The sequence below is a fragment of the Ambystoma mexicanum genome, chromosome 4p (genome assembly GCF_040938575.1).
Source record: "Ambystoma mexicanum isolate Mex_15411 chromosome 4p, UKY_AmexF1_1, whole genome shotgun sequence".
In the NCBI taxonomy this organism is placed as follows: Eukaryota; Metazoa; Chordata; class Amphibia; order Caudata; family Ambystomatidae; genus Ambystoma; species Ambystoma mexicanum.
The window spans coordinates 1,092,947,775-1,092,975,158 of record NC_090927.1 but is presented as its reverse complement, the minus strand read 5'-3'; the positions used below and the strand labels follow the sequence as shown (position 1 = coordinate 1,092,975,158).

The 27,384-nt window shown below is 46.0% G+C and overlaps 1 protein-coding gene across 2 annotated transcripts in view; it reads right to left on the bottom strand.

Annotated features, from left to right (window-relative positions):
* STX7 (syntaxin 7) overlaps positions 1-27,384 on the bottom strand; it is a 415,618-nt gene that overhangs the window by 147,784 nt on the left and 240,450 nt on the right. For both annotated transcript variants that reach the window (XM_069606681.1, XM_069606680.1), the window contains exon 5: positions 16,943-17,080. In XM_069606681.1, the coding sequence (XP_069462782.1) occupies positions 16,943-17,080 (138 nt within the window). The remainder of the gene's footprint in view (positions 1-16,942; positions 17,081-27,384) is intronic.

Below are 27,384 nucleotides of genomic sequence, written 5' to 3'. Positions count from 1 at the left end.
TCAATAGCAGCACCACACCTACCGCGCACAGATTCTCACAGGGGCAAGCAGAGGCAGAGAGGTACAGGATAGTAGCCGGCAGATGTGAGGCATGATAGAGAATAGCGGAGATAACAGGCATGGAAATGTTGTACTCTCCAGCCCTACCAGTTAAATGTAACCATGGGTTGGGGATTACCAATTAATGGGTGTATATGGCCCTGATGGCTAAAGTGGGAATTAGGCGCATGGGAGATTTCTCTGTGAACAATACATTTCTGAGCCTGGAAGAGTTCAAGCGGTGCGGTGTGGGGGGTCCTCCCTTGATGTGTTCCTTCACTTTAGGATTCGGAATGAACTCAAGGCTTTTACCCCTCATTCCCACAACAGCCACCGGTCTTCCCGCTTTTGCATGAGGTGATGGAGGCACAGGGAGCGTTAGGAAGAATTCTCATTTCTGTGTTATATCACTTCAACCTTAGAGACCCACAGCCCTTTTGCTGGATTTTAGGACTTTTTGATTTCAAAGCGGGAGTGAGTGAGCCCTTTTTCTCACTCTCTCATGTGTTTTGACCTGATTTGGATTATGTGTTTCCTTTGTTTTTGGAGTCTGACAAACTCCATAGGCATGTACTTTTTGTATGGTGACACACAGCACCTTCAGTCCAGTATCGCAGAGAAATCCTTTAGATTTCTCCTAAGGTTTAAATACCTTTTCTTGTGTGAACTACTGTTCCCAACAATAGCAGACTTTACTTAACTTTTCTCTTTGTAGGTTCAGCACACACCATTTTATGTGGAGTGCTAGGGGGTTAGTTAGTAGCCCCTTGTCCTGGCTACTCATTTTTTATATTACCCTCACTAATTTAAATGGCTGGTGGCAGTGGTTTAAATTTCCTACCGTTGTGCTTTTCTACCGCAGGCTGAATCCTCAGCTGCAGTATAGCACCCATGGGTGACCATTTTGTCAAAATTGCCCGAGTAGCCTATTTCCGCCATTTTCTGTTTGTGAGGTCTTTCTTGGGGCTTACTCTGAGCGCCAAGCCAGGTTTGAGCCGTTTGTTCATTTTGCTTTTGGTGGGCTTCAGTATTGAAACCTGCCTCTGGTTGCAGTGAGTCCAGAAGTGCAGGAAGGGAGGGAGATTCCCGAACCTCCCCTGTCCTTTGTATTTAGGAATGCCTGAATGCTCCCAGTCCTGATTGGCTGGCTGGCTGTCCTATTTCAGTGACAGCCTAGGCTGTGCATGAAGTGGAGAAACTTGCTTAAAAGGTGAGGGTTTTGGCACTAGAGGCAGAGTCGACCACTGTGAAGAACACCCGACTAAGAAACCATGAATGAAGCTTGCTGCATCCTCATGGACCACTGAATTGCCCGGTGAAGCCCTGCTGCTGAGCGAAAATCCTTTTTCTGATCGACAAGAGAAGCTCCGGAAGGGAAGACTTCTTCCCTTGGCTTAGTGGGACCAAATAACCCGGAGAGGAACTCCACTGGACCATCTCTTCCCAGACTGGCTGTACCATTTTGCTGCTGCAGGAACCGAGTGCCAGGGGTCGAGAAATCTGTAGTCGAGTGCAACGTCTGCAATCCGGCCAGAATCTCCAGGTGTCTCCCAAGGACGCTCCAGAAGCAGTGTCGGAAGCCCAAACCTTACCCAAGATCCGCAGTGGTGCTATGTACAGCGACGTGCCGCTGATCCGCCCCCACCACTGAGGTTCAGGAAGAAACAAGTTACTTACTTACTGTTGTTCTCCAGCATGGGTGTGGCATTGATACACATGATCATGAATATTCCCAGTCGTCAGGCCGGGAATCCTCAGTAAAAGAAAAACAGTTTCACTTTTGTTATAAACTGTCTTTCTCCTATAAACCAATCACTGAGCTCTGTGCCATACTGCCTCCAGCAAATGACTGCCCTCTCCCCAATTCCTCCTCTGGCAACCATCTTCAGATTTGGTAGCACGTAAAGTGGCAGTATGACCAAGAAGAGCCGCAGAGGGGCTGGAGGGAGGGTTCTTGTAAGTAAATTGTTCCTTCACCAGCATGGGGTCTGGCATGCATTCAAATGCTCATGAACAAAGAATACATAGCAGTACATAAATACACAACCACGGGAGGTAGCAAGGCTCAACAGAAGCAATTACTCTTACCTCCTCACCAGGCTCACCTTCAAGCAAACAGGATGCGTAGCACTGCTTGGCCGACTCGGGACTCCTCCCTGGAATCCCTGTAGACACAGTAGAATTTTGTGAAGGTGTGAGTAGACCTCCACGTAGCAGCCCTGCAGATGTCCAGCAGGGGCACACTACAAAAGGAACACCGTCGTCGCCGCAATCGTTCTGGTATAATGGGCTCTCGGGCAGCCATGCAACTGTCGGTTTGCCAACCGGTGACAATGAGTGATACATCTGGTGAGCCACCTGGAGACGGAAGCCTTGGACAAGGCCTTCCGATGATTCACCGGACCAAAGTAAAAAAAAAAAACGGAGACGTTTTCCAGAAGCTGTTCCTGCGGGCCACATAATACTTCAGCGCTCGAGCCATATCCAGTGAGTGCAAAGTCCTTTCAGCCGGCAACAAAGGAGTCGGAAAAAACACAGGTAACAACCAAGGGCTCGTTCAGATGAAATTGCGACTGAACCTTGGGCATGAAGGAGGGGTGCATCCGCAGCGCCACCCTAGTCTCGTGTAAAGTCAAGTAAGGCTGCTTGCAGGACAGGGCCTGGACCTCACCTACTCTACTGGCAGAGGTGATGGTCATGAGGAAAGCGGTCTTCCAAGACAGGAACTTAAGCAGAGCTTGATGCATCGGCTCAAATGGGGCCCCCATGTTGAGTTCCCATGCCAGGGCAAGTGCCTTCATCGGTGGGAACGAGCGGAACAGTCCTTTGATGAACTGTAACTAAACGGTGCGACCAAAGACCGCCCCGGAGACCTGGTGTAGCGGGACATAGCCGCCAGATGCACTTTGATGGAGGCTAACATGGGGAAATTTCACTGGGGAATAGAGCATACCACGCTGGTGGGAGACAGGAATTGTGAAAAAACAGACAACAGCTCCTGGTCAATTATTCAGAGACTTAACTTAAAGAAGCTAGCGGAAAGGACATTATCCCCAAGATTAGAAGTTTACAGTTTGAAAAATTACTTTTTAACACCTTTTTTTCAGTCAGCGAAGCTGAGAAGTTTTCTTTTGTTCGTGTTAGGGACAGAAGTAATGTTTTGGGACATGACATGGACAAACTTTTTAGTTTCGTACTTCCTGACAATCCCATTAGTTTCCTTTGAGGTATGGAAACCCCTCTTTGTCGTAGGGATAGCTAAGTTTTCCAACCCATTTATTATTTATACAAGTTTATATCCAATATTCAAATAGCATTGTGTCCAAGTCTTACTTTTGCACCCTTACACTTGACAAACTCCCTAGTCCATCTTTTGCTTTTATGTTGGTGTTAGTAGTGGCCCTTAGTGGAGAACTTGAATGCTTACACCTACTTTCGGTAGTGATCTTCATAGCTCCGCAATCTCCTTCTCGTCCCAGTCTTTGAGATGCAATTCTTACTTGGGTAATCCAGGCTCTTTGTCTCCGTGGATCTTATGTCACCGGCCCTACACAGGTACATGGGGTGGTTTTGTAAATTAAATGCCATGTACCATAGGTGTAGATTGCGGAGGGGGGCATACCGCATTCTCCCTAGATGTCGGTCCCTATACCAAAAGGGAGTCTCTCTCCCCCTGAGCTATTCCCAATGTGCGCCACCCCCCGGGGGATTACTCGGTAGCGGCCTCATCTCCCTGGCCTCAAGGGAACGTGCTCCCTCTTGGAGAGAAGTGGCGACATACAGGGATTTGTCACACTCCACAAATCTTTCTCCCACCACCTCCAGATACCTTCCTCCCAAACATCCACAAAGCTTCCTCTTGCCATCCCCTGAAGGTTCTTCTCCCCTTTTAACCGCCAGCATCCTACACTCCTCAGTCTCTCACTAATCGTACCATATCCTCCTCGGTGAATAGCCAATTTGCTCCAAATTCTAGCCTCCTTCACTGTACACCAACACTTCCCCTTTCTGGGACAACACTTTCATATGCTAGCAGGTTCTCCCCATGGGCCAATCTTGGTGTTCAAGCTATGCATGTGCATATACGGACTAGTGCTGACGTACGATTGGTTGCTGTGGCATTGCCCCACACTCCCAGGTGTAATGTATGACTTTGTATGGAAGCTACATGGTGGCTGGAACGCGTCTTTCAGAAGATGGTCCTCCATGTTGGATGTCCTGTCTACATGAGTCTGCACATACGCATGGGCTATGGCGAACCGCAAGAGAGCTGCATCAGCAGCGGGACACTAAGCATTGTCATGGCTTTAGAGCAGTCATGAAAGTTTCTGGTGAAGTCAGGACTTGGATTCTGGCGAGTCTGGGTTGGGCGAGGGATGCACCACCCTGCAAGATTTTGGGTCTCCTATCAAGGCCCTTGCCCATCATGTGCCGGTCTCCAGCACAGTGGAGGGGTCCAAGCATAGATAATCAGAGGATGGTCCTAATACAGATACTACGGAGTGCAGGTCCCCTACCCACTTGGTCATCCCACTAGAAGTCGCAATATTAAAGGCATGGACTGTGCTTCATCACTGTAGAGATCCAGTCCCAGCGAATGGACCACACAGCTGAAGGGATGTAACCCAGGAATGACCAGCACAAGAAAAACTGAACTGCCAATCCACGACAAGTGGCACAAACTGGACCACGACAGCCATGTCACAGAAGGCCCACAGCAGATGGTGCGAGAGAGGCAGAAGACAGAACTGGCAGCCTGACCAGGGAGTGAGCAGCTGCACGTGGATGCCCAGAGGCAGGCAGCTGAAACAAGGAGCGCACATGATGCACATCCCACCAAAGAGAACCAAAACACACCACCACTAGAACACATGGCGGACAGGTAACCCGCCTACTCAGAGAACAATGTGGATGGCTAGAAATTAGAAACAAAAGCTAGCTGAAGAGTGTATAGGGGAACTGTCAGAAGAGCTGGGCAAGCAGGGAGACTAAGACTGGGCGCTCACCCCAAGGGGCAGAGCACATAGGAAACACTTCAAAGTACTGGGAGAAGTCCCAAAAAACATGTACCTATGGCAATGTTGCCAACAAGGCATGGGCCAATGGGAGGCCAAAAGAGCCTGCATGGAACATACTGAAAGCGTCTTTTGTCATTTCACCAACAGGAACCCGTTGAGGAGGAGCTTCCCAAGCTTACCAATTCCTGAGGAGACAGCAGACCTCTTAGAAGAGTATATCACAAGAGATCCCATTTCTACCAAGAGAATCCAGTGACCTGAACCCGACCAAGACCACAGCACTTTTGTTTGTTGCATCATATATCAAAGTTTAAGCATATTCCAACAAGCTTCTTAGCTCTTCTGGATGGCACAGACGCACAGCTCCCCTCTAACAACAACCACCCCCTTTCCAGATGGATGATGTGTGGGTCATGAACAGCGCCTTTGGTTGTAATTTTTATTCCTGACATCGAAGTCCCAGGCAACCACCAGGCCATTCTTCTGGTATTCAGATACTTCGACTTGAGCCAACAGGTGCCGAAGTTGGGTAAATCAGTCACTAGGATTATCCCTTCTAGCTGTCCCAAAAGGAACTCCATTTGCTTTGTATAGTTTGTTTTTGAAATAATTAAAGTGGGCCCACGCCATATACTATAGGTGATGGGGACCACACAGTGGGTTGGTGTCTTTCGGAATCCATAAGCGCCATTATGATACAATATGTTTTATTAGAATCGCGCTCATACACAAGTGTTTCAGAGCGTGACGAGGCAAGGGAGGGGAACAAGGGAGGACAAAACAACGCTCTTATTAGGCCCAGTGACATTGAGAATGTGCAAGTGCAGGGGAAAGGGAAGAGTGGAAAGTGCTGAGCAAGGCATAAAACAAAACAACTGGTAGTGCAGCCAGCAATGTGATAAAGCGCAGACAAGAGTGACTGATAAGTGTAGGAAGGGGACTGCAGTGTTAGAGACACAGACCCAAGTGCAAGGATTGCCAGGAGGCAGTGCGGGTATGTGGCTGGGTGGGCAAGGACCTGGGCCCAAAAATCAGAGGGTAACCAGGTGCCCGGTGCCAAAGCAGACAGATCAGCAGGGGAGAGGAAGAGCGAAGGCAGAAGCAAACAGGAAGGTCTTATGGTGCTTCCAGAACTGAAGATGGCTCTCCTCAAGTTTCAGAGAGGCAGGGAGGCTGTTCCAGAGGGAGGTCCCAGCCAAGGAACGGGATTTACCCCCAGCAATGGCTTGGAGAAGCGACTGACCCATAGGGAGTTGGTGGTGGAGAAGCGAAGAGCTCGAGTAGGAAGGTATTTACGGAGGGAAAGTTGAAGGTATTGTGGAACCAAGCCCCAAAATGCCTTGTGGACAATGCAAAGGGTCTTGAATTTAATCCTTGCAGCCACTGGGAGCCAATGAAGAGGTTTCAGGGCTGGAGAGATACAATCCCAGGGCTTGAGGCCATTCACAAGTCTCGCAGTCCTGTTCTGGATGAGTTGCAGAGAGTAGAAGTAGGCAGATTTAGAAAGAGGCAGCTGCAATAGTCCAGCCCAGAGAGAACCAGAGCTCTAGAGACAGTGAGCTTCTGGGAGAAGGAGAGGAAAGGAAGAATACCTCTGAGGAGGTGCAATTGGTAGCTTGACTTTTTAGATAAAGATGTGAGGAGAAAAGGAGAGTGTGGAGTCGAAGATGACCCTGAGGTTCTTAGCCTCCCAGGTTGGAGCAGGAACAGGGGCAAGAGAGGCCGGCTAGAGAGCGACAGGAAAGGAGGGTGCAGGTGTGCCGATGAGGAGAATCTCGGTCTTACTGGCATTAAGGCAAAGATCATTTGTGGCACACCACTCCTGGATAGCAGACAGACAGTCAGAGATGAGAGGAGAAGAGGTGGCAGAGGGAAGCCTGAAAACGAGTTGAGTGTCATCCACATAGCACAAAGTTGGAGCAGAGGGTGGCAATGCGGTTGGCAAGGGGTGCCAGGTATTGACTGAAAAGCCAGGGAGAGAGGTTAGACCCCTGGGGAACACCACAGGTAGAGAGTGAGATACAGGAAAAGAAGGATTCAAGTTGGACATGGGAGGGTCGATCAGAGGAAAGGTCAGCCAGGCCAGGGCTTGATCGACGATACCCAGGTTATCATGGAGATAGTTAAGCAGGATGGTATGGTTGACTGTATCAAAGGCAGAAGAGATATCAAGTAGGATGAGGATAGAGGGAATATTAGAGTCAGGGTTGGAGAGCAGGTCCTCACGGATGTTCAGGTGAACGAGAGGTTGCAGAAGTCAGACAGAGCAGGAGCAAGGGTGTCAATGTGGTCATTGACTTGGACTAACAGGGAAGGACCTGTTTTGACGAGACTCATAGATCGGACTGGTCTGGAAATCTCATCAGGAGAGAACAGATGAAAGGAAGAGAAAGAGGGAGGGGGTGGCTAAAGGAGGGCTAGAGGTAACATATAGAGAAGGGGAAGAGGAGGAGAGGACAAGAGGGTGGACAGGATGTCCTGGTTACTTTTTAGATGAAATGAGAGGCAGAGGCTGTGCAAAGGGCCCCCGACTCCCAAGTTTGATCAGGAGGTAATAGCTTGTGCCTGGTTTCTCTTGGGCCAGTACACCTGCTTCATCTACTGTGTAAAGATCTTGAAATTCTAGCTAGAGCCACCACTCTTGATTGGACTCCACCGTTTCCTTCAGAACACAATAGCTTCTGTCCATGGGTTCTGCTGCAGAACTTATAAGACATGAACCAACTGTATGGACGTGTTTCACGCAAGCATCGTTGTTTTCTTAAACCGAAAAGACATTTGTTTCTTGGATTCTGCTAGGATGGGTGGTTTCACTCAACAGATTGGAGAGCTGATCAACTTTAGGGCTGAGCTCCACTCGAGGTACAGCAGTACTCCCCCCCCTCCTCCTTATTGGTCCTCTGTCCTAGTCATCTCATTGGCAGATCCTCTGCTGCACCTCAGTGGCTGTTTGGTCAGCTACCGCCAATAATGGTTTATGCACCTGCCAAACTGATAACTAACTGTGAAGTGAAGGAGTGGAAGAACGTTCCCAAAATCAGTTGCTCTTTCATTACTTCCACGTTGAATTTTCCCAGCTATTTTTCTAAAAGAAGACAGTTTTGGAAAGACCTCTTTCTGGTGGTTTGCGGATAGAGAAAAACAACATCTCACAATTGCTGATATTAATATTCTTTATCCCCCCACCCCATTCCCTCCAGAATGTCATCTCTTGATGTATATTGTATTCTATTTGTCTATCGATATTCAACATGAGATATATGGCTGGAGGTGCACCCATTAAGGAGACATCATAAGGCCAGATGTACGTTTCCAACTTTCCTGCTTCTGTTATCCTCTCAAGTCTTGGAAAAAACACCTCAGATAAACAACATTGAGCTATTGCTGTAGCGGGAATACAGGTGGTATTGGTGTCCAGTTCTGCAATTGGCCTAGAAGAAGTAGCTGGCCTGTTCTCCATTTCGTGCATGCTTGGTCTGGATTGCAGATACCCCTGCACTTGTTCTCTTTCCGATTCCCCCAACTGGCTTTGACTGAGTTTTGAGATAGTAGCCTCAGAAAAGTGTGAGTTTGTGGCTTCCTGCTGCTCTGCAGAAGTCTGCAGGCAGTCTACCAAAAAGGATTCAGCAGCTCTTTGCATTTTAAAAAAAACGTTTCGGACTACCGACTCTGATCCGAACTTCTGCTAACGTCTGAGAAAGGTCTAGGAAGTGACTTGCTCAAAGGCGGCCAGACTTTTCTTCTCCTGGGGGGGCAGGGTGGGGTAAGGGCCCATTAAAAATTGTCACTAGGGCTTGCCCCCATCTTTATACCACACAAACAAAGCAGCAATAAAAGGCCACAGTTGCCTAAATTAACCGCGACTGGAAGAACATTTGCAACAACAAAGCGCAATGAGCTTCAACATGCTGCTTCAGCTCGGAAGAAAATCATTTTGTTGGCCATGGGACGCTCTCAGCTGAATTGAGGTGGATAACTTTCAGACTCTGACCTATTGGCTGGAGCCGGCCTGGAACCAGAGACGATAGCGGAAGTAGCTTGTGAGCCACGCAATCAAATTCCAAAAGTGGGTATTTTTGTTCTCAAAACGATATAATTTTAATAAAAAATAATGTTAATAAAAAGAAAAAAGTGAGTATTTCAGAAGAAGGGGCAGCCAATCCAGTAGTCCATTGCAAAGGTGGGAATACTAGTAGCAAGTACTTTACCAACATCGACAGTAGAGAGGAGAGTGGCGAAGATAAGGGAAATGACCCCACCATGTCGCCACTTGGACAAAAGGCACTAGCACCCTCTCTTCCAAGCTCGTCCTCTTTTTTCCCCCCTCTAATCCGGTCCGGGACCCCTCTGTCAAGTCTACCCAGCTGACTGGGAGGAAGGGGCAGTCCACCCGGGCGGTAGAGGCAATGATAAAGAGTGAGGCCCTGCAGGCTACGCCACTGTCTGTACCCAGTAACAGCACGGCACTGCAGGACTGCCCAAGTGTGGTTTCCATAGACCCACCCCAGCATTTATAAGTTATCAGCGAACTCTACAATGAACAACTGAGTGAGTCATCGGATAACATAGGACCTCACTGAATGAAAACAGTTGACTCTAATTCAGGTATTCAAATGAACTCCCTGACTACCAAGGAGAGAGCTGAAGAGACTTGGAGGAAGAAAACTGGTACCCCAGTTTTGGGACCCCCTAGCCAGAGAAGTTCTTGCTCTTGTCTGATTCTGAACATAGTTCTTCTGAGGTCGGGAATGAATATTTACCCCAGAGACCGGCTAGAGGTACAGCTCCCCAGGGCACCTCAAAAGAGACTGGCCTCAGTAAAGACGAGTCCACAATCTCACAAGCAGTCCTTATGTCAACTATGACTGTTTCTTCAGCTCAGTTCTTGAAGCTTAATGAGACTATAAATGACAACTTTAAAGATCAACCTATATTGACAGCCTTGATTAACTCTAAATTGATATAGAAGCTTGTATGAACACCATAAAGGACAGCTGGGAGAGAGACATCGGGCTGAAAATGAAGAACTTCTGCGCGTCTTAAGAGAAGTGAGAGGGAAAAAAATAATACTACTGAACCTCAAAAGATAAGTCAGTCAAAGAAAGGAAAATATATCACTGCCCCTGTATAAACAGAAAGGTGTCTGTGAATCTAAAGAAAGGCCTACACTGGTTGACCGGACCACAGAAAATCTACAATTGACCATAGAAGTGGACATAGAGGACATGGAAATGGATATGGATAACAGGGCCAATGAATTACAACCTCAAATACAGCCCCCTCATAACATCCAGGAAGCCAAGCCAAGAGGGGCTTCGTCTAGCCTGACCTCAGAGGAGAAAGCGATGGAGGCTGCACCAGGGGAAGTGGCAACTTTGGAAACCGAAACTAAGAAGAACCCACACCACTCTGCAGCAGAGGAGATTGCCTCGAAGGCACAAACATGTTCAATCTTCAGTGCCAAATCGAAGGACAAAGTATCTCTAAAGTCAAATCCACAAAGGAAGAAATCCAAAAATGAAATAATGCCTAGGAAAGGAAAATCTAATGGGTAGAGGAGTTTCATGAGAAACTTAAGAATGGATGTAAGGGAACCTTTGAAGCAGAGGCCCACAACAACTGATCAAGTAAGAATTTGACGGCAGGCACCAGCCAGGAATCTTGTATGGAGGACCGAGAGGAGTATGATAGTTCCATCAAGTCTTGCTGCTGGGAATTAGCTATCAGTTTATGAGGATGAGAGTGATTTATACAATAGCAGGGATAATGGTATCGATGGAACTATTGACTCCCTTACCAAACCTGCAACCTCACGGAAACATATCATTAAGTCCATGTTTTATTTCTTTGGCAGAGAGGAGGGCCAGGGCCGTCACAAAACACCAAAATGATCAAAATAAGTTTCAAATGGGATGAGACGGAAGACCATAGCGGAGCTGTCTCAAATACTAAATTTGATGGACTAGGATCAAAGTACAACAATCAGAGGGTGAAGTTCGCAAATGTAAAGAATCAAGCCAATGTACCTTAGCGCCAAGCCCAGTACAGTTTTACCCATTACAGAAAGTGAGCATGTTATTTAGAATGGTTGCCTAAATCTAGAAAGGAACTCTAGATCCTTCGTAATTATATATATATATATATATATATATATATATATATATATATATATATATATATATATATATACATATATACACACACACTACGGCCAGCCAAAGCTCACCCTGTGCTATACACAAGTTGAGTTTTATCTGTTTACACTTTGTAATTTATACACTTTTGTGTAAAAACTGTTGTGTATTTGCTTTATTTGTTGACACTGGGTTATTCACACATTGGGCAATTCATGTAAGACAGTGTACTGTTTGACCCTGTATTATTAGAAAAACCCAAAAAAGATAAAACATCTGCAGCCAAATAATAAAAGCTGTATAGATACTTACAAGTGCCTAGAAGTCTATGTTACATTTAGGTGCATAATGAGATAGAAATAGATTCCTATCTTGGTGATAAGGACAGTGACAAACCGCTAGAACCGACAGAAGTACCCTGGGCACCAGCAGGGCTGACGCTGGACACAGGGGTCCACCCGCGAGACCCAGAGAAACGGATACAACTACTCCAGCCAACCCTTACCATCCCCCACCGCCCTCACATCCACAACTAGTTCCCACGAGGCTGTGGAACAGACAAGATACCACCAATCACCACACAACCGGGTGTATGGACACTAGCAGCGGCGCTAGTCATGTGGAGGGGGGGAGGAGCATGCAAGGTTATTAAGGGAGCGGGCGGAGGGGACAGCTAGATCCTCAAACGGCCTCGAATGGAAAATCGGGCACGTACCTCCTGAGGCTCAGGGTGTACAAGCATCCCGTCGGGTAAGATTACACGAGCCCAACCGGTTCAGTCCAGGATAGAGATGACTAACGAATACCATTAACAATTTCCTTCTCTGCATACACCTCTCAAACTCCAAACCAAACACAACCACAAACCTCTAGCTCAGCAAACCGCACGAACTTCACTACACTGCAACAACAAAACAAAAAACACATAGACTCGCACATCAGCACACGACGACTACCGGCCGCATACACCCCAGGCCCAGCCGACGGAACCACCGGGCTGAGGCTGCCAACAGCACATCACTGCAATCTTGCACTTTTCCAGCCTCCACCCACTAACCCACCATCCCACCCCTCTTTCAGAGCCGCCAGAGCGCCAGGGGACCACTCCGGTGGTGATAGTGCGCGGTACAAATGAACATTAACATTAACATATATGTTGTAGAATTCAAACTATTGCATTTCATTTTGATTTGTTGCAAAATTTCAAACATTGACGGCAGGGCGCACCCTTGTTGCATATGTATGGTCGGCCCATAGTCCTGGCGGTTTTAGGGCTGTCCCTCCAGTTACTAATGTTCAGTTTCGTTTCTAAACTGTCTTTCTCCTAAAAAAACAATCACTGAGCTCTGGGTCATACTGCCCCAAGCCAATGAATGCCCTCTACCTAAGCCCCTCCTGTGGCAGCCATCTTCAGATTTGGTAGCATGTAAAGTGGCAGTAGGGCCAAGAGAAGAGCCGCAAAGGGGCAGGCAGGAGGGTTCGCATGTGAATCCATGCCATACCCATGCAGGAGAACAACAGTTACAGGTAAGTAACTTGTTCCTTCTCCAGCATGTGGACTGGCATGGATTGACATGCTCATGAATAAAGAATACACAGCAGTACATCATTACATAACCACGGGAGTTGGCAAGGCTCAACAGAAGCAATCTCTTACCTCCTCGCCGGGCTCACCAAGCGAAAAGGTTGCACAGCACTGCTTGGCCGACTCGGATTCCTCCCTGGAATCCCTGTCGACGGAGTAGAATTTCGTGAAGGTGTGCGTCAACCTCCACGTAGCAGACCTGCAAATGTCTAGCAGGGGCACACCAGACAGGAACGCTGTTGTAGCAGTAATCGTCCTGGTACAATGGGCTATCGGACGGCCAGGCAGCGGTCGGTTTGCCAACCGGTGACAGTGAGTGATACAGCCGTGGAGCCACCTGGAAATGGAACCCTTCGACAGGGCCTTTCCATGGTTGACAGGACCAAAGTTCACAAAAAGCTGAGAAGTTTACTGGAAACTGTTAGTGCGGGCCACAAAACTTGAGCGCTGGGCTCACCTCCAACGAGTGCAAAGTCCTTTCAGCCGGCGACAAAGGTGTCGGAAAAAACACAGGCAACACCAAGGGTTTGTTGAGATGAAATTCCGACGGACCCTTGGGCATGAAGGAGGGGTGTGTCCGCAGCACCACCATTGTCTCGTGGAAAGTCAAGTAAGACGGCCTGGATCTCACCTACTCTTCTGTGCGACCACAGTGAAGACTGTCCCGGAGCCCTGGTATAGCAGGAGATAGCCGCCAGATGTACCTTGATGGAGGCGTGCGCCAGCCCCCATTTAGCCAATGACAATAAATATAGAAGTACTTGAGGGGCCGTGACCCTCAGAGGGTTGATCTTCTGTGACCGGCACCAAGTCACAAAACGCTTCTGTTTGTGTCCGTTGCACTTGAAAGTAGAAGATGCCCTGTCCTTGGCGAGTACCTCCCTGCAGTCTGCCGGAAGCTCGTAACCACTAAACTCTAGTGCTGCAGGTGCCAGGCCTTCAGGTTCAGCGATCCCAGGTCATGGTGCAGAATTGCGCCTCCTTCCCTGGCGAGAAGATCCATGACCACTGGTAGCTTGACTGGAAGGGACGCGGACATGCTGAGAAGCTCCGGGTACCAGATCTGCCTCGGCCACACTGGTGCGACGAGGATCATCCTGCACCGGTACCGTCCGAGTTGACTGATGACTTCAACTAGCAGTGGCAATGGAGGGAACGCATATAGAAACAGACCTTCCCAAGGGAAGGAACATGCGTCCCCCATGCTCCCCGGCTGGGGAAACTTGTCGGCGAACCTCCGGCACTTGGTGTTCGTCGCTGTCCCAAATCTGGGGACTGTCCCTTTTGAGGAAAAGGTTGTCCACTTGATCCTGCCGAAGCTCCCACCCGTGCTGAGAGTCGGCAACAGAGTTCTTTACTACTGCCAGATGGAAAGGAAGGAATGCCACAAGTCCTGCGCCACTTTGGAGAGCTCTGAGGATCTGGTGCCCCCCTGCTTCCGGATGTAAAACATCACGGTGGTATTGTCCGTGAAGACCCTCACCACTTTTCCCTTGAGGGACGGCAGAAATTACCTAAGGGCCCAAAACACTGCCCGTAGCTCCAGGACATTGATGTGTAGCATCTTCTCTTACGGCAGCCACAGACATCTGTCGTGAAGATGCCTGCTGTGGGCCCCCCATCCTTCTTTTTTCAGAAGTGACTGTCTCCTAGTACAGGGGGCTCTGGAAGTCCGTGCCTCCGGCGCTGTTGGAGAGCACGCCCCACCAGCTTATCGATCGACGGAACTCATCGTCGAGCGTGATACTGTCCTGGAAGACTGCGGACACCTGGACCCAATGAGTCTTGAGGACTCCTGTAGTGGACACATCCGCAATCTCACTGTGGCGACCCTCAGTGATAACAGCCGTTGCCCTCTCCTCCGACGGGGACGCCAGACAGGACACCGCGTCAAGCCTGGATCCCAGGAACAGCACATCCTGCAATGAGTCAAGCAGGACTTGGCATAATTCACAGAGAACCCCAGGTCTGTCAGCATTCAGACGGGCTTCACAGTGTGATCGACGGCGATGTCCCTTGACTTGGCCCGGATGAGCCAGTCGTCCAGGTAAGGATACACATGAATCCCCTGTAGTCGTAGATGGGCCACCACCGGAGCCAGGCACTTGGTGAAGACACTGGGTGCTGACTTCAGTCCAAAAGGGGAGAGCCTTGAACTTGTAATGCTTCCCTTGAACGATGAAGCGCAGGAACTTACGATTTTTCTTTTATGGGGACGTGGAAGTAAGCGTCCTCTAGATCCAACGACGACAGAAAGTCTCCCTCCTCCGGCTAGCCAAGTACGTGCTGCAGCGTGACCATCCTGAACTTCTGGGACTTTATGTACCTGTTGAGTCGTCGCAGGTCGAGAATGGGCCTCCAGCCTCCGGTCTTCTTTCTGTACTGAACACCGGGTTTTGAGGTTGTAATTCACTGCCTACTTCTCGGTCTGAATTGTACGTTGAAATTCCCTTCTCTCCTCTTTCTTGGCTATTTTTTAAAAAAATGACTTACAATTTATTGTAGTTTCTTGTCTTTATGTTCTTTCTCATTCCCTTCCACCTTCCTTTTTGCCTATTTTTGTCTTGTGTAAAACGTTCAAAATAAATGTAAAACTACAAACCGTCAACAAATAAATATACAAATAAATAAATAAATAAATGGGTCTTCTCCAGGGCCCACCAAGGGCATTAGAGCCCGCATGTGTGTATCCTGGTTAGTGCTGCCATGTCATGGATTGCTGTGGAATTGCTTTGGACACAGCGCATGTCTTTCGGAGTAATCTAGACACCAGCTGGACCACAGCTTTCTGAAACCAGTACACCATATAGAATATTATGTCTGCGGGCAACTACGAACCACAGTGGAGCCATGGTAGCGGGAACCACAGAAAGCGTGGTCCGGGCTTTAGAGTCATCATGAAAGTTTCTGATGTGGTCAGGGCCTGGACATTGAGAAGTCTGAGTTGGTGAGATTGTGCACCATCCAGGATGAGATCTCTGGTCTCTTGCAAGTATCTTTAAAGGTCCTGTAGCACATCTGTCCAGAATTTGATGTCTCTGGCCAACTGGCAGGGGCCAAGTGTGGGTGGCCATGGAGGTCCTTCCAATAATGCCCATGCAGCAATCATCCACTAGGAAGGTAAGGTCCATAGCATCACCAGACTAGAAGTCCCCAAAGCCAAGCATGGGGCTTATTTGCATTACCAAAAAGCTGAGGGATGAGCAGGTCCCTTAATGCCCAGACAGATGAATTAACCTATGTTCAGCTACATTGACCTGTTTTTGTGCAACCGGGCACCGGCATGGTCATTTTGGCAACCACCAGCAATGCTTCTTCCTGGTCCCGAATGGGGTGATGGCAGAGAGTTGGGAGTCACATCCTGGATGGTGAACAGGTATTGGGGCTCAGATGGATTGGCCTGTGATCCCTTCCTTGCTAGGTATTGAGCTATTAGGAAGGAAAATGTAAATGGTTTATCTTTTTTTTTTGTTTCTAAATTGATTTAAATTTTATTTCCACTAAAGATTGGGCTGTATAAAGTATATGCTGTTCAAGATAGTCCGCTGTAAGACTTAGTTTTATTTCTTTTAATCGCTTCTCCGTTTTATTTATTTATTTGAGAACATTGCTGTTACTTACCATTTTTTCGTCAATATAGTTCCAAAGTTTCCAAAATACCCCATCACGACTTAGGTGAGAGCCTGGGAAGAATACACCCGTTGGTTATGACAAGATTTAGGAACACAATGGTCTTCTTCAGCTGTTATATTAAAAGTTACCATCAATTACCTCTACAGTATGGCAAAGGAATGCTTGGATACTAGCTACTTTCAGAGCACTCAACCCTTGCATTTTTTGTGGAAGCCACACATTCCCAGGTGTGCATTTAGCAAGATGTATACTAGGGTGGACATGAAATTCAAATGATTTCTCTTAGACCTACAGTGAGCATTTCATGGGCCGAAAATACCATCACTCCATGCCCCATTTAGATTATTTTGTTAGCCAACACGATTTGTTATCTTTTTTTTAAGCTTTGAAGTTTTGAGATGCCACCTCCAGCGAGGTCATCATAAGCAAAAGGAATTGATAACAATAAGCACATTGTGAGGATAGGAATGGGTACATCATGTTTTATGCAAAAGAACTGAGTTTCTGGGTCCTGTTTCGATAAGTGCACTTACAGATGCCCTTGAACTGGCACGAGCTCTGGCCACCAAGTCTTTTTCTTTATCAGCAGCTTGCCTTTGGATCTTCTGAAAGTTGGTCAATCCTGTGGTAAACTCATTCAAAAGACGATCCTTCAGCAATTTTCTCTGGCGCTAGGACCAAAGGAAAAATGATGAGTTCTTGTTTGCCACCTTAACAAAATATACATAATCTTATTAGCCTTTTGTGTATACACTACTATAATTCACAAATGTATTGTCTTTTTGCATAAAACACAAACATAAAAAATATTTCTAAAAGTGGTGCTTACAAGGATTATACTATTATGCATCCTGTAAATTTATCGGTTATGTAAATGAATATGTATTCTATGGAAGGTTGTATTACTGAAACCATTGCATACTTTTAAATACAAAAATAACACTGTGCGAAAACAGGTCATACAATATCTATACATAGTTCTTTGCAGGTAAGTTTTTTGGGGGGAAAAAAGTATATGCCTCATTTCATATTCATTGTCCTTGCATCAAAGTGCTCTACTAAAACGGCCAGAATCAGTAAGGTAATTCTAATATTTCTAAAGCACAGCCCACAAACTAAAATGGTATTAAGTGAAATGTCTTTTTTTAAATGATCAAATTTTAAAAAAAGACTGATTTAGAAAGACTGCTCAGAGACCACTCGGAGTGGTATTTCTAAATCAAACGGTCATGCCCCTGCTGCACACTAGTGGACGCAGGGGCTGACGGGCGTGGCCAGGCGAGGGAAGTACTTGCCGGTGTGAAAACAATGCAGTATGCGATAATACCGGCATGTTAATTCCGCACCGGCAAAGTTATAATGAGGCCCATTGTATTTTAACTTGAGTCAATTTTGTGCACAATATGTACCTTCAGAAATCTTAATCTTGGTATGCATGGTGTGGTGCGTTGGTTAACCTGATGCACAAAAAGTCCTCCTAAAATAATGTAAAAAGATATTCACGTGACTACTAGGGGCGCAGACTGCAATGGCCTACTAGAATGCAGCTCACTTGCCCACCAGTATTATGAGAGGATTTACATTACCAGTGAAGAGAGGCGAAAAGTCATTAGGTGATGAAAAGAAAAGGTTGACCTGTGTGAGGGGTCAGAAATGAAAGCTGGACACAAAGTTGTCATGTTTTGGTTAAAGACTTTTATTCAACTGAAAATGGGTTGGGAAAATGCCTCATTGATCCTATTCTAAAGAGGAGTTTCTTTAAAAAACAAAAAAACAAGGATCGGTCTAGTCAGGATGTTTGAAACTAAAAAGGCTTTCCTTGTATCCAAAACGTCCCACCCTGACCCTTGCAATACAAACAAAATAAAGTGAGAAGGGAAATGTATTTAACCCGATATTGGCAAAAAAAAGTGTCCATAAATGAAAATTAAAATGGCTCTAACAAAAATGTTCTCCAAGGTGAAAAGACCTTGGATCCAGAGGGTGGTTTCCTTCCCATGGATTCTTCAATGGGATGGCAATGTATCTTTACTCTACCTAGTAGTTGTCTCCTCCCAATGTGATCCTCCGTCATATAGACACCCCCACGGTCAGGATCAGGTAGCGGCTGCCGTGACCTGGCCACATAGGAGGAGCTCACTGCAGGGAATCTGTGAGGACTCCATTGGAATAGGTGCACCTGCCGCCTCTGAACGGGAGATTCAGGGCTTCTTCAACTTGGATGACGGTGCAGGCGACACTTAGGCCCACTAGAGAAGAGGACCTAACACAAGCCGGGGCTTCGAGTGAGACATGCCCAGAGGGAAATAGCGGCTTGGAGCTACAAGAGTGATTCAGTCCAGCGACAGTACCGAAAGCAGCGTGGCAAAAAGGAAAGGCAGTGGAGGGGCACTTATACTGGGCAAAGCCTTCAAAGAAATAGGACAGTGAGGTGGGAAAGCCAGGAGATTCAGCTGAAGAGAGGAGATGCAGGGATTCTCGCTCAAGGACAAAAGCGGCGGGCACCTGGGAAACACCACCGTCCGGTGTCTAGAAAGAGCGCCCAGGTGGGAGAGTTCTTCGAGTACAGGGCAAGGAACGAACAGTGCATTGAGGCTTATAGAGACTGGAGTTAACTGGGGTATACAGACTGGCCTGATGCAGAGGGACATAAGGTGGTCTCCCTAAGAAGCAGAATGGTCCCCATTTCAATCTTGGAGGGGATAGAAGAAAAGGCCACGTAGTGCAACGGATTTGGATATTGAATCCCAGCGGGTCCCGGATCTGGACTTGTCATCATGGTGTAACAGTGGGAACATCAGTGTTCCAAAGACTGACTGACTGACTGACTGACTGACTGAGGTGGCATTGAAGGGAAGTGAACCGGAGGAAAGGGCCCAATGAAGAATGGACGAGGAATGAGAAGGAGGGCAATTAATAGTTTGGCAACAGAAACAATATAAAAGGGGAGGCAACTGAGATACCAGAGAGGGGCACCACACATAGCATACAACCACCAGGGACGCAGACCTGGTAAGCACAGCACATGTAACAGCTTATATTGTTACGGGCAGACAGAGGTGCAGGGGTGCTATATGAAGAATGGACTTCGATGAGAGAGAGTTGTAAGGAGTTAGCAGATCTGGAGGCATCAGCGAGAAGTAGGACATCGAGCCAAGTGGCGGCAATTGTAGCCCTCCAGAAATATAGGAGAGACGTACAGATGGCAGGGTACAGACCCTAATATGAGATGGCTGCATCAAACAATCTGGCCATGAAAGAAGATATTGGAGGTAATCTTTCGGAAATGAAGGCTCGGAGTGACATCTAATCGTCCATAGCAGACTTGCGATGTAGAGTGGAGGTCATAGAAGACAAAAATGGAAGGGCTAGAGAACATCACCTAAATGCAGACCTGGTTGAGATGAGGTTCGATACCCGGCGGATAAAAATCAAATCAAGGGAAGAGGAGGTGCTCCTTAAACTCAACGACTTTGAAATTCATGAATGCAAGAACAATATCCGGATTCTCGGAGTGAAAGAGCAAGATGGAGCGTCACCCCTTGATGTTGAAAATAAAGTGCAAGACGTCATTAACCTCCTGTTTAAAACAGAAGGTGGTAAAGATGTGCAAACAGAAAGGGCACAGAGGAGGAAAGGCTTGTGGTGCTGGCCAGAGGTCTAATGTGCAATTCCAACGCTACAGGGAAAAAATGCAAGTACTGGCCTAAGATGAAAATGGAGATTGAGTTTGAAGGAGGAAAGGTCCCGCTTTTTCAAGATCCGTCTGGTCTTATAGGATCCGTGATTGTTGCCCTCTCAACAATGGCTGTCTGACAAAGGAATAAAATACTGGTGGGCCTATCCATTTACATTACAGTTTGAGTGGGGAAATGAAGAGTACAGAATCACCACAGCCGAAGAAGAAACACAGGCCCTACGCCATATGATATATGATGGGTTATTTATGACGCGCTTAATACCCAGAGGTTTCTAAGCGAGGACCCGGGGATCGAACCTGTGTGGCTGCGTGTCGTCTTGCTTCCAAGGCGAGAACATTGCTGCTGAGCTATCCTCCCGAGACCGAGATATGACAACATTGCCGAAGACAGATCGAGATCCTCAACCGAAGCCGGCGGTCGAGCGGTTCCCGCTACCAAGAGGTCTTCCCCAAAGAAAGAAATGGACTCGAGGTCGAAAGTACATGAAGTTGGACACGCCATCCCCAGGAAAAAAGCCCTGAAGTAGGGCATTATTTATAAGTTAGTCTGGTTTGCAGTGGACACCTGCCTGAACTATGGGAGGCAGCGTGGCTCAAAGTAATATTGGACGGTGGGAGGGCGTCCTTAGTGGCCTTCATACATATAGAGGCTGTGCGCATGCTATTGAGGGTTCGATGTAATTTGGGGGGATTCACAGGGGTAACAGGCGATATATGGGGAAGGGCTCTGGTGTCGGATTTTAATGGAGACAGTAGAGGCGATTGCATGTTAGAGAGGATATTGGCTGAATATGTCACTAAGTGATGATGGCTAGTAAAGGAGATGAACAAAGAAAAAGTTCCCAAAACTTGCGTCCCCTGCACACTATCTGTTGTCTGTGTAACCAGAATGGTAATTTAAGATATGGTTGTAGTCATATTTACATAGTCTCAAATAAGCATCCACAATAAGACATGTGGTTATTTTTGCATTTACATAAATCAAAAATGACAATATAGCAGTTATTGATCACAAGAAAATTCTCTTGTATTCATGATGATGATGATGCAGAGAGGGCCCAACGCGTTACGAGTGAAAGTCACTCTTCATCAGGGGCATATGTGATTCTATAGAAAAAGTACATATGAACTCTACTAAAAGTTATATTGTATATGTATAACACTGTAATTCAACCTTAACATTGCATGTCCATATACATTATCACGAGAGAATCTTTAGCTGGCAATCAGATGCTGTACCTCCTGTAGTACCGACATACATTACATATCTATACCCTCAAAATTCTGATTTCTCTGGCATGAGTTCATGTTTAAAATTTAGATCATCACAATTCATATTTAAATGGGTTTAAATGTGACCTCAGGGTCTGCTAAAGGTGAACCCAAGTTTCTGAATGTCTGATCCATCTAAGGGACCAGTAGTATGCAAGAATAGAATACATTTCTAACCTTGTGATATATTCAGGGGACACAAAGCCGGGGTGTGGCTGCCGTTTCTCTTACTGAACTGCAGCCTAGTCTTTATAGTCTGCATAAGCTGTAAGGGATATAGAAAACCTTACTGTAGTTAATAATGTAAATACAAGGGAATATGGATCAATGGGTTTAAAGGCTTCAGATCTTACCAGCTAAGTGGCTACTGTAGTATAGGCGTGAACCCGATCACAGTCTATTGGTTGGTTTTAGCCTTAGTCCATGGACAGACTCCTGGTGGGTGCGTTCTGGATTTCTAGCAAGGGAGGTGGAAAGAAAAGGGACTGTTTAGAAAGGGCTAGTTGCACATTCAATAAAAAGCGAGCTATTTATGAACGGATTAACAAATAGACTTACTGCATTAATTTATATGCAGCAGGTAGTAGATACTAGTTGCGACTATGGCAGCTTGTGACTGTCATCCATGGTTAAGTCCTCCTAACATGCGAGCAACTAGTCCGGGGAAGGAGATAAAATAGTGAAAATTGTCTTGCTTACTGGCTGTGAAAATTAATGGCATGCTAGTAGTTTGGCAAAAAGATACTGCTCGAGTGCTAGGGTAAAGACTTACTTCTTAGGCTTAGCTGCGAGTTCCCTGGATAGCTGTCCCGCCGGGTGCCACGAACGTTGATCTGGACGCCATTACTGGCTCCACCATATATACAAATAGCGGCCGTGATGACATCATAGTGCACATGCGCGAATGATATCATCTGTAGGAAAGTGTAGGGAGTGCGGCAAACAAATTCAGAGAGAAGCTCTTGGTTGTTGCTGCTCCTGGATTCTTTTAACTTGAATAGGGCAAAAAGAGCAAGAGGTTAATTTGAGTCAATGCTCCGGACGTCTGGTCATGTAATTACCTAGACAATGTAATTGCGTGCATGCGCGAATGACATCATCCAGGGTTGTGGGAACACTCTGAAGTAGAAGCAGATATTTAGTGGCGTTCCCGTAGGACGTTCTATCTTGGATCTGAGTGCTACTGGAGTGCAACATTCGCCCAAAAGACATGATATTGGACAAATAGCTCACATAGTCATTCCATGGTGCGCATGCATACGTGTAGTCAATAATAATTATGCGTATGCACAACATACATCTAAATTTGGTTAGAAAAGGAGGTATCCAGGACTACTGGGTCCAATCGAAGTCTAACAAAAAAACAAACAAAATAAATCAAAAAAATTATAATGATAATAGTCTCATATCCAGGATGATGCACTTCCGCTGTGCATATGTGGTGGTAATGCTTCAGCACGAGTACGCAGTGCCAGCATATGATGTGTGAGATCAAAAGTGGGTAAGTCGATCTCATGGCATTACTATAAGAGGCATAATCTTAATTGTGGCTGCACCTAACTTGGGACATCTGTCCATTTTGGCCAGATGGCTAATTCAGTGGTTTACATAATGCACGCGACATCCAAAGTGATTTAGACTGTGCAGAAATTGCATCTAAGTATATTCTGAAGCCAAGATCAAAAGGTCATCTAGGTCTAGTCATGGTTCAATAGTGGTAGTAATGAATTATCACTTACTCATGTTGGTGCACCATCACCATATATGGGATACTAGTTAGTCAATTAAGTAAAACAATAAAAATCTTAGTAAGGTGGGGATGGATAACCACCTATGGTGTACTATTGGCAAGATAAGATAACAATGACTACGTTTTGAGCAGAGACTTACTCCTAAGGAATATGCTAGGGCATTATAGTTGTACAATTTATGTAAAGATACAAAGATCTTGTTTGCCACATTGTTGTTTCGGCACTTTAGAGATAATAACCACAATATTGCTCAAATGAGGTTTGCCATACTTGAAGTAGTACACCCTCTACCAAGAGGTGGCAACCTGCCTAAATTACTTTCTCAAAGAGAACTCTTGTGGATACACAGATTGGATGCCATGGCACCCCTAGGCCTGAATGAAGATTTCTACCTAGGATCATTCATTTGTTAACACACATATATACACTTTTTGCCTCTTAGTACATAAAACACACAGGGCTAAACATATGAGTGAGGAGGAGACCTAATTAGACTGTGAACCCCTTGAGGGACAGTTAGTTTGACACAATTATGTTTAATGTCTAACATCATTTCTGCCCAATGGTATCTTTGCATATTGTTCGTATCTTTGTTTGTTCATCATCTCATTTTGAGCCTAACCAGGGTTACTAACAATGTGGCAAACAAGATCTTTGTATCTATACATAGATTGTACACCTATAACTCCCTAACATATTCTTTAGGAGTAAGTCTCTGCTCAAAACTTAGTCAATGTTATCTTGCCAATAGTACACCACAGGTGGTTATCCATCCCCCACCCTATTAAGATGTTTAATGTTTTACTTAATTGACTAACTAGTATCCCATATGTGGTGATAGTGCACCAACATGAGTAAGTGATAAATAGTTACTACCACTATTGAACCATGTCTAGACCTAGATGACTTTTTGATCCCTCCTTCAGAATATACTAGATGCAATTGTGGCATTCTAAATCAATTTGGATGTCACGCGCACTAGCGCGTTATGTAAACCACTGAAGTAGTCATCTCGGCCTGATGTATCAAGTTAGGTGCAGCCACAATAAGGATTATGCCTCTTATAGTAATGCCATGAGATAGACTTACCCACTTTTGATCTCACACATCATATGCTGGCGCCGCGTACTCATGCTGAAGCATTACCACCACATATGCACAGGGAAAGTGCATCAGCGTGGATATGAGACTTATTTTTTTGATATTTTTTTGCTTATTACACACTACCAAGATTAGACTTAGATTGGACCCAGTAGTCCTGGATACCTCCTTTTCTAACCAGATTTAGATGCATGTTGTGCATACGCATAATTATTATTGACAACACGTGCGCATGCGCACCATGGAAGGACTGTGAGCGGTTTGTCCAATATCATGGGCCTCATTCCGAGTATGGCGGTAAGGGATACCGGTCACCATTAACGAGACCGGTGCCGGTAATCCCTTACCGCCACATTCCGAGTTCCCTTTGCGCCCTCGTCCTAGGGACGAGGGCGCAAAGGGGCTTTTTAGCCAATAACAGTGACTGTAAAGTACGGTCACCGTTATTTGCAATTTCCCCATTCCCATTGAGTCCTATGGGGGCTCATTTGGGAATGGGGAACAGCACTGGGGAATGGGAAATTACCGCCCTGGTCAACTCAGAATAGGGTGGTAATTTCCCATTCCACCAGGGCGGTGCCGGTACAGGTCCGGTGCCGACCAAGGCGCTACTACCGCCATTGGTTAGCGCCGGACTCAGAATGAGGCCCCATGTCTTTTGCGCGAATGGCGCACTAGAGTAGCACTCAGATCCAAGATAGAACGTCACTAAATATCTGCTTCCACTTCAGAGTGTTCCCACAACCCCAGATGACGTCCTTCGCGCATACATGCAATGACATTGTCTAGGTTATTACATGAACAGACTTCCAGAGCATTGACTCAAATGAACCTCTTGCTCTTTTTGCCCTATTCATGTTAACAGAATCCAGGAGCAGCAACAAACAAAAGCTTCTCTCTGAATTTGTTGGCTGCACTCCCTACACTTTCCTACAGATGATGACGTCATTCACGCATGCGCGCAATGACATCATCACAGCGGCTATTTGAATATATGGTGGAGCCAGTAATGGCGTCCATATCAACGTTGGTGGCACCCGACGGGACAGCTATCCAGGGAACTCACAGCTAAACCTAAGAAGCAAGTCTTTACCCTAGCACTCTCGCCGTATCTTTTTGCTAAACTACTAGCATGCCATTCATTTTCACAGCCAGTAAGCAAGACAATTTTTACTATTTTATCTCCTTCCCCTCACTAGTTGCTCGCATGTTCGGAGGACTTAACCATGGATGACAGTCACAAGCTGCCATATTCACAACTTGTATCTACTACCTTCTGCATATAAATTAACTCAGTAAGTCTATGTGTTAATCCGTTCATAAATAGCTCGCTTTTTATTGAATGTGCAACTAGCCCTTTCTAAACAGTCCCTTTTCTTTACACCTCCCTTGCTAGAAATCCAAAACGCACCCACCAGGAGTCCGGCCATGGACTAAGGCTAAGACCAACCAATAGCCTTTGATCGTGTTCACGCCTATACTACAGTACCCACTTAGCTGGTAAGATCTGAAGTCTTTAAACCCATAAATCCATATTCCCTTGTTGTTTTTAAATTATTAACTACAGTAGGGTTTTCGATATCCCTTACAGTTCATGCAGACTAAAAAGACTAGGCTGCAGTTCAGTAAGAGAAACGGCAGCCACACCCCGGCTTTGTGTCTCCTGAATATATCACAAGGTTAGAAATGTATTCTATTCTTGCATACTACTGGTCCATTAGATGAATCAGACATTCAGAAACTTGGGTTCACCTTTAGCAGACCCCGAGGTCACATTTAAACCCATTTAAATATGAATTGTGATGATCTGAATTTTAAACATGAACTCATGCCAGAGAAATCAAAATTTTGAGGGTATAGATATGTAATGTATGTTGGTACTACAGGAGGTACAGGATCTGATCACCAGCTAAAGATTCTCTCTTGATGATGTATATGGACATGCAATGTTAAGGTTGAATTACAGTGTTATACATATGAACTCTACTAAAAGTTATCTTTTATATGTACTTTTTCTATAGAATCACATATGCCCCTGATGAAGAGTGACTTTCACTCGAAACACGTTGGGCCCTCTCTGCATCATCTGCATCATCATCATCATCATGAATATAAAAGTTTCCTGTGATCAATAACTGCTATATTGATAAATGTAATTGCAAAAATAACCACGTCTTATTGTGAATGCTTAATTGAGACTATGTAAATATGACTACAACCATATTTTAAATTACCAGTCTGGTCACCCAGACAACAGATAGTGTGCAGGGGACGCGAGTTCCCTAATTGGGAACGTTTTCTTTGTTCATATATGTGGTACAACCTAGATGTCAAGGTTGTCTTTCTCTCCTCTGCACCTCAAATTACACTTAAATGAACTCTACTTTATACGTTAAACACTAACCTACATCTATAATACATACATACAATTGAACAGGGAGTGCATAGTGTTCAAATCACTTTTGTTCATAAAGGAGGTGAACCAGTGAGGGGAAAACCAAATATCACTGGGATCATTAAAGTCAAAGTGTTGAACTCGCCTATGAAGAGGTCCTTGATAACCCGAGACTTCTATAGAGCAGCACTGAATGTACTGTTCCTACAGGAAACTAGGCTGAAGGAAGGGGAGGAGGGTCCCTTGATATGGGCAGGTCTGGGAGATGTTTATTGGTCTTTTTGACATATCACAGGAATTTGTCCCTTCGTCCCAAGGGGGAGCGCTACCCACCACTCCTCTCCATACACCGTGTTAGGTTTGGGAGGTGGCCCTCTCCGCAACACACTCCGTAGGAGTCGAGGCAAGCAGGACCTTCCTGGGAGAGACTGCCCCTGCGGAACTCCCAAATTTGTTTATGGCCTACTTGAGAAGATCAGAAAACATAAAGGACATACAAGGTAAAGTCTTAAGAAGAGATGGTTCCATTCATTATTTCCAACTAGAAAATGTATACATGTCTCTTTAAATAGGGAATCCCATTTAAATGGGAGAAAAGTTAAAGTGGGGGGAGACGCCTCATGGAGGCAGAGAGATGCATACATCAGCCAGGGAAGCCCCTGACAGATGCAACACCACAGAGGGGAGGAGACATGACCACTAGAAAAGCCAGCAAGTTTGAAAATTGCTGGGAAGCCGCAAGAGGAACATGGGATG